This window comes from Eurosta solidaginis, chromosome 4 (genome assembly GCF_040869045.1).
Source record: "Eurosta solidaginis isolate ZX-2024a chromosome 4, ASM4086904v1, whole genome shotgun sequence".
Taxonomy (NCBI): Eukaryota; Metazoa; Arthropoda; class Insecta; order Diptera; family Tephritidae; genus Eurosta; species Eurosta solidaginis.
Window position 1 is genome coordinate 197,832,832 of NC_090322.1, and position 15,123 is coordinate 197,847,954.

Sequence of the window (15,123 nt, forward strand, 5' to 3'; positions counted from 1 at the left end):
TTGCGGCAACGGGTAAGCGTCTGGTTCGCTGGCGGCGTTGAGTTGACGGTAATCGATGCACATCCTCCACGTGCCCTGTTTTTTGCGGACTAGCACGATTGGCGAGCTGTACGCGCTTCGTGATGGTTCTATTCTTCCTCCGGCTAATAACTCGTCTACCTCTTCGTTGATTACTTGTTGCATGGCCGGGTTGCGGGGGTAGTATCGTTGCTTCAGCGGTCGGTTGTGTTTGAGACGAATCGTATGCTCGGCTGCAGTGCTTGGTCCGATGATTTCGCCAAACCGCTTTTGGTGATGCGCCAGGAAGTTTCCCAGTTCCGTGTTTTGTTCGTCGCTCAGGTGTTCTCGGCTCGTCAATGTACATAGCGTATCCAGTTCGGGTGCTCTCTTGGTCACGGTGGCCTCTAGCGGCTGACCATCCAGCGTGAGGATGATTCCCCTCTGTCTTAGGAAGTCCATTCCGAGGATTACTTGTTCGGCCAAGTTTGGGATAACGGATAGCATCGCGTCTGTGGTTCGTCCTTGATACACAATCCTTGCCGGGTAGGAGTTCGAGGTAAAGACACACGTTTGGTCTGCCAGCTGGATGCTTCGCTTGTTGGGGCGCGCCTTGATGTTGTTCCTTTCTAGGTGTTTCCGTACGGTGTCATCTACATAGGATAGGGTGGCGCCGGTGTCCACTAGTGCGCGCACGCTCATGTCCTCGATGAGCACTGGTATATAGAATCGGCCATCTACTTGTGTTTTTGCGGTCGATTTGCTGGCGGGTGGTTCCTTCGGCTTCTCTGGTCGGACGTACGGTGCTTGGCGGCTTCCTTTAATAGCGTTGGACGGCGTTCGGGGTGCGTTCTCGGTAGTTGGGCTGGTCGGAGGGCATGGGCAGTCCCTGGAGAGGATGTTGTCTTGGCCACACCGGGAGCAGAACTTCCTCCAGGGGCCCTTACATTGGAAGCGGTGGTGTCCGCGTTCCTTGCAGCGCCAACAGCACTCTTTGCTGTCGTATTCCATGGGTAGGTGGTATAGGCTGTGGGCCACCATTTTTCCCTGTTTCGCTTCCTCGCCTCTTAACAGCTCATACTCTTCCGTTAGCTCCAGGAGCTCCTCGATCGTCCTAAACTCGCTGCGTTTGACAAAAAGGCGGTATTCCACGCGTAGACCATCATAGATCCGTTCGAGGTGATTCTCTTCGCACATCGTCGGGTGTTGGCGGATCAGCGTTTCCAGTGCGAGGATGTAGTCCTTGGCCTTCTCTCGGCCTTGCTGTTTGCGTTGTCGGATGGCCTCTTCCAAATGTCGTATGTGTCGCTTAGGTAGAAAAAAATTTTGCACCTCCCTCCGCAGATCGCTCCAGCGGTGTATGTGTTGCTTACGGACGCGGTACCATTGCAGTGCTTTCCCACGTAGAAGCTCCGGCAGTGTTGGGAGGAGTCGGTCGACGGGGATGCGGTAGCATTCGGCAAGCTCCTCTATCCTCTCAAGAAATTCGTGCAGTGACTCCTCCCCCGAAAAGTGCAAGTCCCAGCGGCGAACGGTATTCATAAGTTCACCGTCGCTCATTTCGTCTCGTTTTGGTAATGCGTTCTCTCCCTTTCCTCCGTGCGGCTGTGGGCTGTGGATCTGGATTGAAGGGATCGGCTTTGTTGTTGGCTGGGGTAGCGTAGCGAACTTCCCCTCTTCCTCGTTCACTTCTCGTTCCAGCTCTTTCAACAGGTCTTCACTGGATTTCCTGGCGCGTTTCGCTCGCACGTAAGTACTCAGTGCGCGGCGCAGCTCGGCTACGGTTTGGCCTTCCACGTCGATTCGGTGTTCCTTACACTCCTCGATCAGCTTCTCCTTCCTAAGTAGGTAGATCCAATTGAGCGAGTCGGTGTTCAGCAGCGTGCCTTCCGGAGCCTGTGTGTGTGTTGTTTCTAGCGGTGCGTTCGTCGAACCCGCCCCGGCAGTGTTGGTGGTGGTTGTAGTTGTTTTTCCACGGTCATCTGCGGAGGAGGGTCCCTGCTCGGGCGCCATTTATGAGGTGGGTTTTGTCTAAGGCTGGGGTAACACTCAGTCAATCCAGAGTCGAGTAAAGGTCCCACAAACCCCTACTGAATAAATACACGATATTTATGTGTTACGAACGCACGCACACACGGCTGGGGATATTAGGCGGACAGCAGCTTTCCGTGCAAAGATGGAGGCGGTGGCTAATAGGCGTAGTAGTAGCGGAGGGGTCGGTACGGTGGTTTAGCGGCGGTGCAGTAGCGGGCGGGATGGTACGGTGTTCCGGGAGCAGCGGCGGGATCAGCGCGGCGGCCGGACGGCGGACAGTATTAGCGGACGGATTGGTACAGTAGTATGAGCGCAGTGGCTGGACGGCGGACAGTATTAGCGGACGGATGGGTGTAGCGGTATAGACGAAGTGACGGCACCAGCGAACTGGATGGACGGTGATGCAGTGGCTTAACGGCGGTAGGATGGCGAGCGGCCAACGGTCGTTGTAGCAGCGACGTGACGGGTGCAGCGGCTTAACGGCGGTAGGATGGCGTGCGGCCAACGGTCGTCGTAGCAGCGGCGTGACGGATGCAGCGGCTTAACGGCGGTAGGATGGCGAACGGCCAACGGTCGTCGTAGCAGCGGCGGGACGGATACAGCGGCTCAACGGCGGTAGGATGGCGAACGGCCCACGGTCGTCGTAGCAGCGGCGTGACGGATGCAGCGGCTTAACGGCGGTAGGATGGCGAACGGCCAACGGTCGTCGTAGCAGCGGTGGCACCAGAGGGGCGACGGTGCGACGGCAGCGGCGGTGGGCTACGGAGCGCGTACCAGGGCAGAGAGAGAGAGAGAAAATAGGCCGGTGACGGGGTTTACCTGGACAGCGGCTGCGTGTTCCGGGCGGGGTCGGATAGGCGTACCAACGGGCTGGTATTGGTCGGTCGGCTGCAACGGGATCTCTAGTCGCTCTTCTTCGGCAGCTGTGGTAGTCGCGGGGTCAGTCACCTGCGGAAGAGACTGCGAGGACTCGTTAGTGCTGGTTTCACTGCTGGACACCCCCGCCTCCCTAGTTGCACGCTTATAGAAGGTGCGTAAGAGGGGCGGGGCTGTACCAGCCGATACACCGTGGATCGATCCGTGCGCGGAGGGGAAGTGCACCCTAACGGCACAACGGTAGCCCCTTATGCGCACGCATCGACTCACGGCCGAACCCAGAGTTGAGGGGGAGGGGGGTATAGTCATTAAGGCGTCGGGCCGCTCAACACCCAGGGGGGCGACGTGTGGCAATAGCACAAAGGCATCCGCCCCGCTCGTCCTTACCCGGGTGAAGGGTGACCCGTGCCATGACGGCTCCCCTTCCACTCAACTAGCCGAAGCCAGAGCTGAGGGGGAGGGGGTTATGTAGTCTTTAGGGCGTCGGGCCGCTCAATACCCAGGGGGGCGACGGGTGGCAATAGCACAAAGGCATCCGCCCCGCTCGTCCTTACCTGAGTGAAGGGTGACCCGCGCCATGACAGCGCCCCTTCCACTCAGCTGGCCGAAGCCAGAGCTGAGGGGGAGGGGTGACATAGTCATCAAGGCGTCGGGCCGCTCAATACCCAGGGGGGCGGCGGGTGGCAATAGCACAAAGGCATCCGCCCCGCTCGTCCTTACCTGGGTGGAGGGTGACCCGCGCCATGACAGCGCCCCTTCCACTCAGCTGGCTAGCAGGAGTGGCAATTTTGTCTTTAAAAAGACAACCACTCCCGCTGGCTCACCTGCGAGGACTGAATTGCAAAAATGCAAATTCAGTGTTTATATGGGTGGTGACACAAACTGGTTGAGAATTCAATGCTCCGTTATTGTGTTTTTCATCGGTTCGCAATTTAGTTGGTTGTTGAATATGCTATAAAAGAAGTGGTTGTTGGCTATGCTATAGCAAAATAAGTACAGGGAGGTTCAGGTTTAGGTGAATAAGGAAATACAGGGGGAGTTACGTTATTGTAACGTTACGTTACATAACTTTTGTGGAAAAAAGTTGTATTATTTTCTATATTTTTTATGAAAAATAAAAAAACTGCCTACTCACCGATTCCTGTATGATTAATGCTGCTTATATTGTTGTTGTTTCCTGATCGCTTATCGTTGCTCGCTTGGCGATGCTTTTAGCTGGTTGATGTTGCTGATTAAAGATGGTTTTTAATTTTAATTTTTTTTATTTTTTTATTTTCAAAAATCTTTTTTTAAACAATTTTTGTGTGCATATACGTGTTTGTATTAATATATGTTTGTATCAAAACGGCACTTACGATGATTTCTTTTGTGTTTTAAAGATAAATTTTTCCCTTTTTGCAATTTTTTTTTTTAATTTGAATTTTTGTATATATGTATATATGTAATAAGTATATGTATAAGTAGCTATTAAATTTGACACTATGAGTTTTTTGCACTTTGGTTTTATATTATTGTCTATTTTTTAAACGAACGAAAAATTCGATTTATATAATTTTATTATCACTTTAAGGGTGGGCCAAGGATGGCTGCGAAGGACCACGAACAAACGGTGGTCTCTCTTCGCTACACTCAAACGCACCAATAAAAGATGTTTATTTAGTTTTTTCATAAAACGTTATAACATGCACCTTTTATTTATTATTTGAACTTTTGAGTTTAAACAATAACTTTCCACAAACTTCGTATACAAAAATATATATAAAAGTATTCGTATATTACTATGCAAAGAGGCGCGTCCGCGATTGCCGGCTAATAGTACTTGACTGTCGAATGCCATATATAATTGGTGACGATGGTAGTGTATGCACGTTGGCGCCTTTCCATTCGCCGCGCACGGCTGCGCATAAGGATTTCGCCGCCGTATAAATTATGAAGGAGGCGGCTTAAACACAGTGACATCAGTTGTGTTAACAGAAAAATCAGTTAGATTGATTAGGAATCTGTCAATTTTACAGAATTTTGTTAACTTAAGAGCGACAATTTCTCTTCTGTTGAAATGACTAAACTAATTTGTTCGCTTGACAAAGAACTCGGTCGAATTAACCATAATTCGATCAATTTCTCCGAATCTCGGTTAAGTCAAGAACAACAGAACCGAATTTTTTGATTTTACTAGCACCATTTCTTTCAGTGTATATATTTCCGAGGTTCCTCATAAGATAACTCAATTGTGAATGGTTTGTGCAAACCCCGCTTAGATGGCATAGCGCCAATCAATAATTAAGATTTCCCTTTCCCTTCGATTTTTTTTTACCTTACCTTTACATTTATCTTGACCTTGGCCGTTACCCTTACCTTTACTACTCTATATTTCGATCTCCCCTTTCCTTATTCGCCTGTTTCTCTTATTCTTTCCCCAAGAATGAGGTTTATCGGCTTTGGAAGTTTCCGTCGGAGAGACGCATACGTCCCGATCCTTTGCAAGGCTGGGCAGCTGATGATTCTACCTTGTTGAACCCCAAACAGCAAAAACAGTAGGGGCTGCCCGAGACAAGTGATCAACCTGACGATTGCTAGGTATCTATATAATTTTTATTATAAAGTAGTTAGATTCCGTCTGTGAGGTCAAGCCATCCCTCACGGCCTTCAACCCCAATTTGGCACAACTTAGAGCTTTGTAGCCACTTGACTAAATGAGCTAATTTTGAGTTCCGCTACAGTTTTACCAGCGGCCAGCATCCCATCTACCTCACCCTTCATAGCTGCGTCCTCAGCCTGGAAGATGCTGTAGTGATCGGGCAGCCTAATTTCAGGCTGACACCGAACATCCCCAATCCTCCCGTCCAGCCTAAATATACCTATGAACAGGTTGACCAGACTCCAGTCTCCACTCCATTCATTGTAATGTAGCAATAGGAGCGGAAGCCGGCGCACAGTAGTGTGTTCTGCCAGGTAATTAAATAGAGGTCGGTCAAAGTACCACCCTTGTAGAGAGTTCGTAGCGTTCGCCAAATGTCCTTTGACAGCAATAGAAGGCAACCGAAGCTTTTCTAGCCCTGTCATCCACATAGTACTTGCATGCAACTTGCCGCCAGACTAATCTCGAGATATTTAGCCATGTAATACAACACCAGCGGTACTCCCCCAAGGGAAGATGGTTCAAATTACGAATATTTTATTCCGCGTAAACAAAACGAGCTCATTTTTCTTCGGTTTGCAACTCCACACATTATCCTATACCTAAGGCAAAGTTGTTTACACTTCAGAGAAACAGTCTGAGCTTGCCTAACAAAAATTATACTTAACAGGAATTAAGACATTTTATTTACAGTTGAGCAATATTGTTGCCATGATATAAAATGTTGCTATGATACAGGAATGTTGCTCCTTAAGCTCATCAGCTATTTATATATCGACAAAACAATTTTACATAACATAAAGTAATTTTCCTTGAAACGGCTGAAGTCTAATACACTAAGATAAAGTTAATGAAATTCTTTTTGAAAAGATATTTGCGCAAAAAACCGGAGGAGATGAAACCAGGCGCCATACTGGATGCCGTCATCTCGCAATCCTCACCCACTGCAAACAAATGTCTGCTCTATAAGCTGGCTGACTATAAGCGCGGAGGCGATCTCATTGATGCGCTCAGCACTGGTGGTCTGGTGGCTGTTGAGCAATTGATACGCGAACAATTTGGCATCTTCATGTACAACGATGGTAAAGGACAAATGATTAATCGCGCTGAATTCTTACGTTGGAAATATCGAGATCACACTGAGGTTACAATACCGATTGAGGCATCGCTTTCACGATACGATCCCCTCGGTAAGTGGGAGGACCATAAGGCATGTTGGCAAATGCAATTTCGTGGTGCATTGGGTGAGAGTTTGTTGCATGTGCTCATCATTTGCGACTCCAAGGTACACACCAAATTGGCGCGTGTGCTGATACGCGTATTTCCCAATCTAGCACAAGATGTCATGGAAGGTGAAGAATATTTGGGTGCTAGTGCTCTACATTTGGCAATAGCCTATAGTAATAATGAATTGGTGGCCGATTTGATTGAGGCGGGTGCAGATATAAATCAGCGTGCGGTTGGTAGCTTCTTTTTGCCGCGCGATCAGCAAAGGCGCAATCCAGCTAAAACTACAGATTATGAGGGTTTAGCATATTTGGGTGAATATCCACTGGCTTGGGCTGCATGCTGCGCCAATGAAAGTGTTTATAATTTGCTATTGGATTGTGGCGCCGATCCGGATGCTCAAGACTCTTTCGGAAATATGATATTACATATGGTGGTGGTGTGCGATAAGCTGGTGAGTTTGCTGGCAATATAATCGTGTGATGTTTTGACAACTTAGTGATACAAAAAAATCGTTTCCTTATTCAGGACATGTTCGGTTATGCATTGCGTCATCCAAAAACCCCTGCTAAAAATGGCATCGCCAATCACAGCGGTCTCACACCTTTGACGCTGTCTTGTCAGTTGGGACGCGCTGAAGTATTCCGTGAAATGTTGGAACTATCCGCGCGTGAGTTTTGGCGTTACAGCAATATCACTTGCTCGGGCTATCCACTTAACGCTTTGGATACTTTATTGCCGGATGGACGCACAAGTATTACACTCCCTCCACTCGCCTACTCCACCATTATATACTTAACTCCTTTCTCTTTCAGATTGGAACTCTGCGCTCTTTATTATTCTAAACGGCACCAAAGAGGAGCATTTAGATATGCTTGATGGTGGCATTATACAACGTTTGCTCGAGGAGAAATGGAAGACTTTTGCTCAAAATCAATTTCTTAAACGTTTACTCATTCTTGTTACTCATTTGGTTTGCCTCTCAGTTTCCGTATATATGCGTCCCGCTCATACCGATGACGACGACGATGATGATGGCAGCGGTGGCATTTCAACTGTGCTTGCGGCTAAGAGTGAAGCTGATGAGTATGATGTACAGACGATTGTACGTTATATAGCTGAGTTCTGTACTATCACTGGTGTTTTGAGTTATGTAATTTTTCAACAGGGTGATGAGATTAAAAATCAAGGTCTACCAGCATTTCTAAAGCAATTGGTAGGCTACAAATTTTTCACAATACCTTACAATTGCTAGCAAAAATTTTTTAATCTCAATTATTTTAGACTCACGCTCCAGCTAAGGCTATCTTTTTGGTCTCAAATCTTTTAATTCTTGCTTGCATTCCTTTTCGTTTGATGGGTAACACAGAAGCTGAGGAGGCCATACTCATATTTGCTGTACCTGGTAGCTGGTTCTTGCTTATGTTCTTTGCTGGGTGTGGCAACTTTTTTGTTGTTAAAGTTTGTAAATATTTGTTTCAAATTTTCATTGCTATCTATTTTTAGTGCCATTCGTCTCACGGGTCCTTTTGTTACTATGATCTATTCCATGATAACGGGCGATATGTTTACGTTTGGTATTATTTACTCTATTGTGCTCTGTGGGTTTTCACAAGCGTTCTATTTTCTATACAAGGGACATCCACAGATTCAATCGACTATGTTCAATACTTTTCCAAGCACTTGGATGGCTTTATTTCAAACAACGTTAGGTGATTATAACGTAAGTTTTGAGGTTGTCCCCGAAGGCTGGCTCATTAAAAGTAACCGGTGTAAAAAAAGGAACCGGTTTCAAAAAATTTCAGTTAATAAAAGTAACCGGACCAAAAATATAATCTGTTCTAAAGGTGTAATTAAAAAAATTGCCCGTTTCCGAAATACAATAGGTTTTAGAAAAATAACAGGATTCAAAAATGTCATAGGATTGGGATATACAAACGGCTTCAAAAATACAACGAAAAGAAAAGATTTTATATAAAGTTGCCTCTTTAAAAATGTAAACTTTTTGGAAAAATTTATCTTTTTGAAAAAAGTGCCCTTCTTGGAATAAGAAAAATTTTTGAAAAACGAAACATTTTTGAAAAAAATAAACTTTTTGAAAAAAACTACCTGCTTCATTTTTAATAAAAGTAACCTTTTTGGAAAAAGGAAGCTTTGTCAAATAACTAAGCTTTTTCAAAAAGAAGCTATTTTTAAAATGTTACCATTTTTCAAAAGGTACCCTAATTCAAAACAGTATTATTGTAAAATAAGGTAAGCTTCTTCAAGAAAATAAGCTTTTTTAAGAAAGTTTAATTTTTCAAAAAAGTTGCCTTTTTCAACAAAGTTGCCTTTTTCAAAAAGTTGCCTTTTCCAAAAAAATTACCTTTTTAAAAAAGGTAACCCTTTTTAAAAATTTACCTTTTAACAACAGTAACTTTTTTCACCGGTTTTTAAAAATAAACGAGCAGCTTTTTCAAAAAGTTTAAATTTTCAAACAATTAATTTTTTTTTTAAAAGTCGCCTTTTCAAAAAGAGTATCCTATTTTGTGGCTTTCGATAGTTTTATTACGTTACTTCAAGTGTTGCTTTTGGTGCGAATAATTTTACAATAAATCAATCGAATAAGAACAAATTCAATCGTGCGGGGTTTCCCATTTTTCCAAACAAAAACCTCCTTCAATCTTTAAAAAAAGTAACCTCTTTCAAAAAAGTAGCATCTTTAAAATAAATAACCTTTTCTAAAAAGTAGTCTCTTTCAAAGAAGTAGCCTTTTTCAAAAAAATTACATTCTCCAAAAATTATCTTCTGATTATATTATTTATGATTTTAATGTTTCATGTTTGTTTTTTACAGTCTTGAGGATGACCTCAGATTGAGGTCGAAATATCGACTAAATAAAATTTAATATATATACATATATATAAAATCTATCCGGGTTTTAATCTGAATATATATGTATATGGCCTCGAGCTCGTTAAATATTTAAAATTTTCCAAAAATATATTTTCCAAAAAAATAACATTTTCAAAAAATGTAACCTTTGTCAAAAAGTAACATTCTTGAAAAAGCAACCTTTTTCAAAAAAAAAAAAAAAAAAACTGTATCCTGTTTCAAAAATGTAACCTTTGTCAAAAAGGAAAATTAAAAAAAAAACTAACTTTTTCAAAAAAGTAACCTTTTGAAAAAAGTAACCTTTTAAAAAAAGTAACCTTTTCAGTAAAGTACCCATTTTCAAAAAAGTCACCTTTTTTAAAATGAACTTTTTTCATAAAAGTCACCTTTTTCAAAAAAGTAACTTTTTTCAATAAAGGTAACCTTTTTCATAAAATATACCTCTTTAAACCTCTTAAGCTTTTCAAAAATGTTTTATTTTTCATTAAAGTAACCTCTATCAAAAAATTAATCGGTTTCAGACAAATGAACTGTTTCAAAAAGTAATCAGTTTCAAAAAAGTAAAAAGAAAATACGCATTTATAGTATCTAATTTAATTGACTCATGAATAACTATACATTCAGTACCCAGATTTGAATAACACCACATATCCAAATTTATCTAAAACGGTATTTGTGATATTTATGATATTTGTGCCCATATTGTTGCTAAACATGTTGATTGCTATGATGGGCAACACCTATGCGCAAGTTATTGAACGATCCGAGAAAGAGTGGATGAAACAGGTAAGAAGCACAAATTCCACAAATACGATATTCATTTGAACTCTTCATAAAATTTTTTAAGTGGGCCAAAATTGTAGTCACATTGGAGCGTGCAGTGCCTCAAGCTGACGCAAAAAATTATTTGGAGGCCTACTCAATACCGTTGGGGCCAATAGATGACTCCGGCTATGAGGTGCGTGGTGTAATGGTGATCAAAAGTAAGTCGAAAACGAGAGCTAAGCAACGCAAAGGAGCTGTGTCGAACTGGAAGGTACTGCGCATACTTCATGAGTTATTTTGTTTTTTTAATTCAAACTCTATCAGCGCGTTGGCCGCGTCACTTTGAGTGCTTTGAAGAAACGTGGCATGACGGGTGAGCAAATGCGACGTCTTATGTGGGGACGTGCCTCAATATCAAGTCCAATTAAAATTACCAAAAAAAAACTAAAAGATCCATATAATTTGAATCCACAAAATGATCTAACAAGCGCAATGGATATGTTGGCATTCGCAAATGATCCTTCATCCAGTGCAGGGATACAACTATGCACAACAACAAGTACCGCCAATGGTGCAAATGCTAATCTAACACCTAAACAAGAGCAGCAGGCACAGCAAAATCAGTTACCTACACCCGATCCTTTGCGTGATTTAATTTTTCTTGCCGATCATCGTCCCGATGTGCATGATTCACAATATTTTATTGGTTTACAACAATTGGCAAATCAAGCTTTAGATTTGGTAGAGCAAACAATGGGCATGGACCCAATATCAACACCGGCCACAAACAATTTGCTTTTATCAAAAACGTCAGTAGCAACATCATCAATATTGCAAGCTCCATCAATGACATCAAGCATAGCTGTAACAACTACAACAACTAGCACAGCAGCAGCTGATGTTGCTGGTCCGACCGTTGATCTCGTTACGCCACTTGGCGCGAATTTCACATCCCTCTTTCAGGAACCAAAAGATGTTGTCGATCCGCAGAAATTGCAAGATTTTCTCAATATGCTTGCAGAGATTGAAACTGAGGAGAGTGATGATGGCGCTAGACCGATTTTAGGAAAATTATCTCTATCGCGTCGTACAAAGAGTGCACTATCAAAAGCTCAAATCAAAAAGGAAACAATTGGTGGTAGTCCGCAAAAACTAATACCATCAGTGTGGTCGCATCCGCTACCACAGGCAGACGATGAGCCGGTACGTATTTGAAGTATTTAACGTAGTTTGTTGTATATGCTTTAGGTTCGCAATGCAGAAAATATTATTAAGCGCTCTAGGCTATGATCCGCCAAAGCAAGCTTCTCTTTAAGATTAGTTGATGTATTTGTAAATATTTAAAGTTGTTCGCTGACTAACGAAATCAGTTCTCTTAACAGAAACATCAATAAGATTGATTGGGGATTTGTAATTTTTACAGAATACTGTTGCATTGAGACCAACAATTTCTCTTCCGTTCAAATGACTAAACCAATTTGTTTTCTTAACAGAAAACTCCTTTGGATTAACCATTAAACATTGCCGATAGTATATTAGCTCAAGAAAAAATATAATTCGTTGGTATCAGCCTGCTTAATGTCGCGTATAAAGTTCTATCTAGCGTATTGTGTGAAAGACTGAAGGCCATTATCAACAAACTGATTGGACCTTGTCAGTGCGGCTTCAGACCTGGTTATTCTACAATCGACCAAATCTTGACGATGCGCCAGATCCTGGAGAAGACTTACGATAAGATACTCTACACTCACCATCTTTTCGTCGACTTCAAAGCACGTTGCGCGACACCACCCACCGGGCAACTGAAGCGGGTCTCTTAGCCCGCATCGGTGAAACTGAACCGGATGAAGATGGCTGTAGGGATTTCGGGATTCCGCTGGCTACCTGTGGTTTGCTCCTCCTAGCTGGGCCTCGAGTCAGCTCAGCAAACGTTTGACGGACACCACCTATTGCAGGGTAGCAAGATATTTCTGGCCGGAAGTGTATGGCAGGAGGTTTGCCGAAATAATTGGGTTCACTAAGGCTCACCTATCAATGGTCATTGGGGTTCTGACAGGGCACTGTCGCATGGGTATCCATTCAGTACGTCTCAACATACTTGAAACTCCATCCTGCTGTAGCTGTATGGAGAATGATGAGGTGAAATCATGAAATCACTTTATGCTTGATTTCCCAGCTTTTGCCAGAACTAGGCGAAAGTACTTCGGTCGCGACTCACTTGGCTCCCCCGAGGATTTATCCAAAGTTGTGATCGGTATAATTTGGAACTTTATCGTTGCTACCCAACATTTCTCTAAGTAGCTATATCTACGTCACCGTTATTTTATTGTATGTGGTATCACAACGGACCTCACGTTGTCCAAGTGAGCTTCCCTTCTCAGGGCAGCTACCACCTAAACTAACACCACCCGTTCCGTTAGGACTAAGAAGGACCTATCGAGCCCTTCGAAACCAAACGAAGCTTTAGACAAGGCGACTCCATTTCGTGCAATTTTTTTAATATAATTCTGGAGAAGATAGTTCTAGCACCAGAACTAAGCCGTGATGTAACAGTCTATTATTAGAGCGCAGAAAAACTGGCGTATGTTGAAGGTATTGATATTATTGGCCTTAACAAACGCGCTGTTAGTTCTGCCTTCTCTGGATTAGATAAATAAATATAAAAAGATTCAGAATGCGATACCCTTCGAAGAGATTTTAGGCGGAGCTTTTCTTACAATTTGCGGTGTGCCCATTTTAACGTTTTTCTAAAATTGGCGTGACGGGACCTATATTTTTATGGCGACTCCTAACGGCAGCTGCAAGGCGATGGCTGTTCACTGAGAAGCTTTTCATGGTAGCAATACAGTCGGAGTTTTCAGCATCTTCTTTGCACATGCCGTCGGTAGAGGCCACGCTGCTGAAATCAAATACATTCTGCTCTAAATTGCTTTTAACATTCTGCTCTATATTAGATAATCAAATTGGTTAAATAACCGTTATATTTAAAGAACGAAGGGCTCCAGTTGGTATCAGCCAGCCTCAGTGTTCCTCTCTGCTTGCTGCTGGGCAACCACTCTAACCTAACCTAACTCTCTAAATAGCTTCTATATTTTCCTACTTTCCTGCTGCATCAAGTCACACTATCCCTCTCAAGACCAAGGGACGTCCTAAGCAGTGGCTGCTTTGCCTGCATGCTGAGAAAATTGGGATCCCTTTGAACGAAGCACCGATAGTAGCTATTGCTTCCAGAAGAATGTACATCCAAATGGCGTCCAGTGCGCTACTTGGTTCGGGTCTTTGGTATCAAGGTGGCACATCAACCAACCAACTAAAAATATCATTACAAACATTTTTTTTTCAGTGGACATATGACACCATAAAAAAACGACACAACTAATTTTTTACTATGAAAAATTTTTTAAAATGCAATCATAAACACGTTAAATATCTCTACTATTTTTATGATCACCAGTGTTCAATATGGCAACAATTTATTCAAAATGTATGCATAAACTTAATATTCTAGGTATTCAATTTCGAAGCCGCTCTTGCAGAAGAACACATACTAACCATTGAACAAGAAGCAGAAGTGGACACCGAAACTGGTAATGAACGCGATGAGAGCGATGATTGCCCAACCGCTGAGGAAGTCCATGCAACAATGAAACAATTTCATCTGCGTAAGCGTCAATATCAACAGGATGAGGCAGCACGACGCGCAAAAAGTGCACGCATCAAACGTAAAAATAGGTCAGCGATAAATGAAAAAAAAAAAAATTGTTTTACAAAATATTCATTTTATTCTCCATCCATTTTGCAGAATTTCACCCGAACAATCCCATGAGGGTGACAATGGCGGCAGCGGTGACACTAACAAACACACATACCCACGCGGTGCCTCAGCTCCAGGAAATAAGCATGCATCGCATGAACGTTTATCGCCGCCGGATCCATTAGAACCGTGGAGTACAAGAGAATTGCAAAATATCAACAAAATATTGGCGCGCAAGTAAAAGTGAAATGCCAATGCTGCGAAAAACAACCTACTTCTACTACATACATACATACATATACACATGTACAAACACTAACGCATGGAAATTTGAAATTTTGGTAAAAAGCAAGCAGTTTGTTTATTTATGGCTTTTGCATGGTTTAATTTTTGGTTTGAAAAATTTTGCAAGCGCCTTAGGTGTTAATATTTTTATACTCAGCGTGCTTTGCACACAGAGTATATTACAGGTATAAAGGAATCGAAAAAGATATAGACTTCCATATATCAAAATCATCAGTATCGAAAAAAAATTTGATTCAGCCATGTCCGTCCAACCGTCCTTCCGTCCGTCTGCCCGTTAACGTGATAACTTGAGTAAATATTGAGATATCTTCGCCAAATTTGGTACACGAGCTTATCTGCACCCAGAATAGATTGGTATTGAAAATGAGCGAAATCGGATGATAATCACGCCCACTTTTTATATATATATAACATTTTGGAAAACACAAAAAACCTGATTATTTAGTAAATAATACACCTAGAATGCTGAAATTTAACATGTGGACTGATATTGAGACTCTCGATAAAAATTTTTAAAATGGGCGTGGTACCGCCCACTTGTGATAAAAACAATTTTACAAATATTATTAATCATAAATCAAAAATCTTAAACCTATCGTAACAAAATTCGGCAGAGAGGTTGCCTTTGCTATGAGGAATGCTTTGAAGAAAA

General features: G+C 42.8%; 1 protein-coding gene across 1 annotated transcript; it reads left to right on the top strand.

The window, feature by feature from the left end:
* Window positions 1–6,395: 6,395 nt before the first annotated feature.
* On the top strand, window positions 6,396–14,884 carry iav (transient receptor potential cation channel subfamily V iav). The gene is made up of 11 exons (XM_067779893.1): window positions 6,396–7,226; window positions 7,301–7,526; window positions 7,588–7,988; window positions 8,057–8,208; window positions 8,279–8,495; window positions 10,271–10,432; window positions 10,494–10,682; window positions 10,736–10,984; window positions 11,036–11,614; window positions 13,920–14,143; window positions 14,214–14,884. The coding sequence occupies exons 1-11, from the start codon at window positions 6,396–6,398 to the stop codon at window positions 14,404–14,406; spliced, it is 3,423 nt and encodes a 1,140-aa protein (XP_067635994.1). The 3' UTR covers window positions 14,407–14,884.
* The last annotated feature ends 239 nt before the right edge of the window (window positions 14,885–15,123 follow it).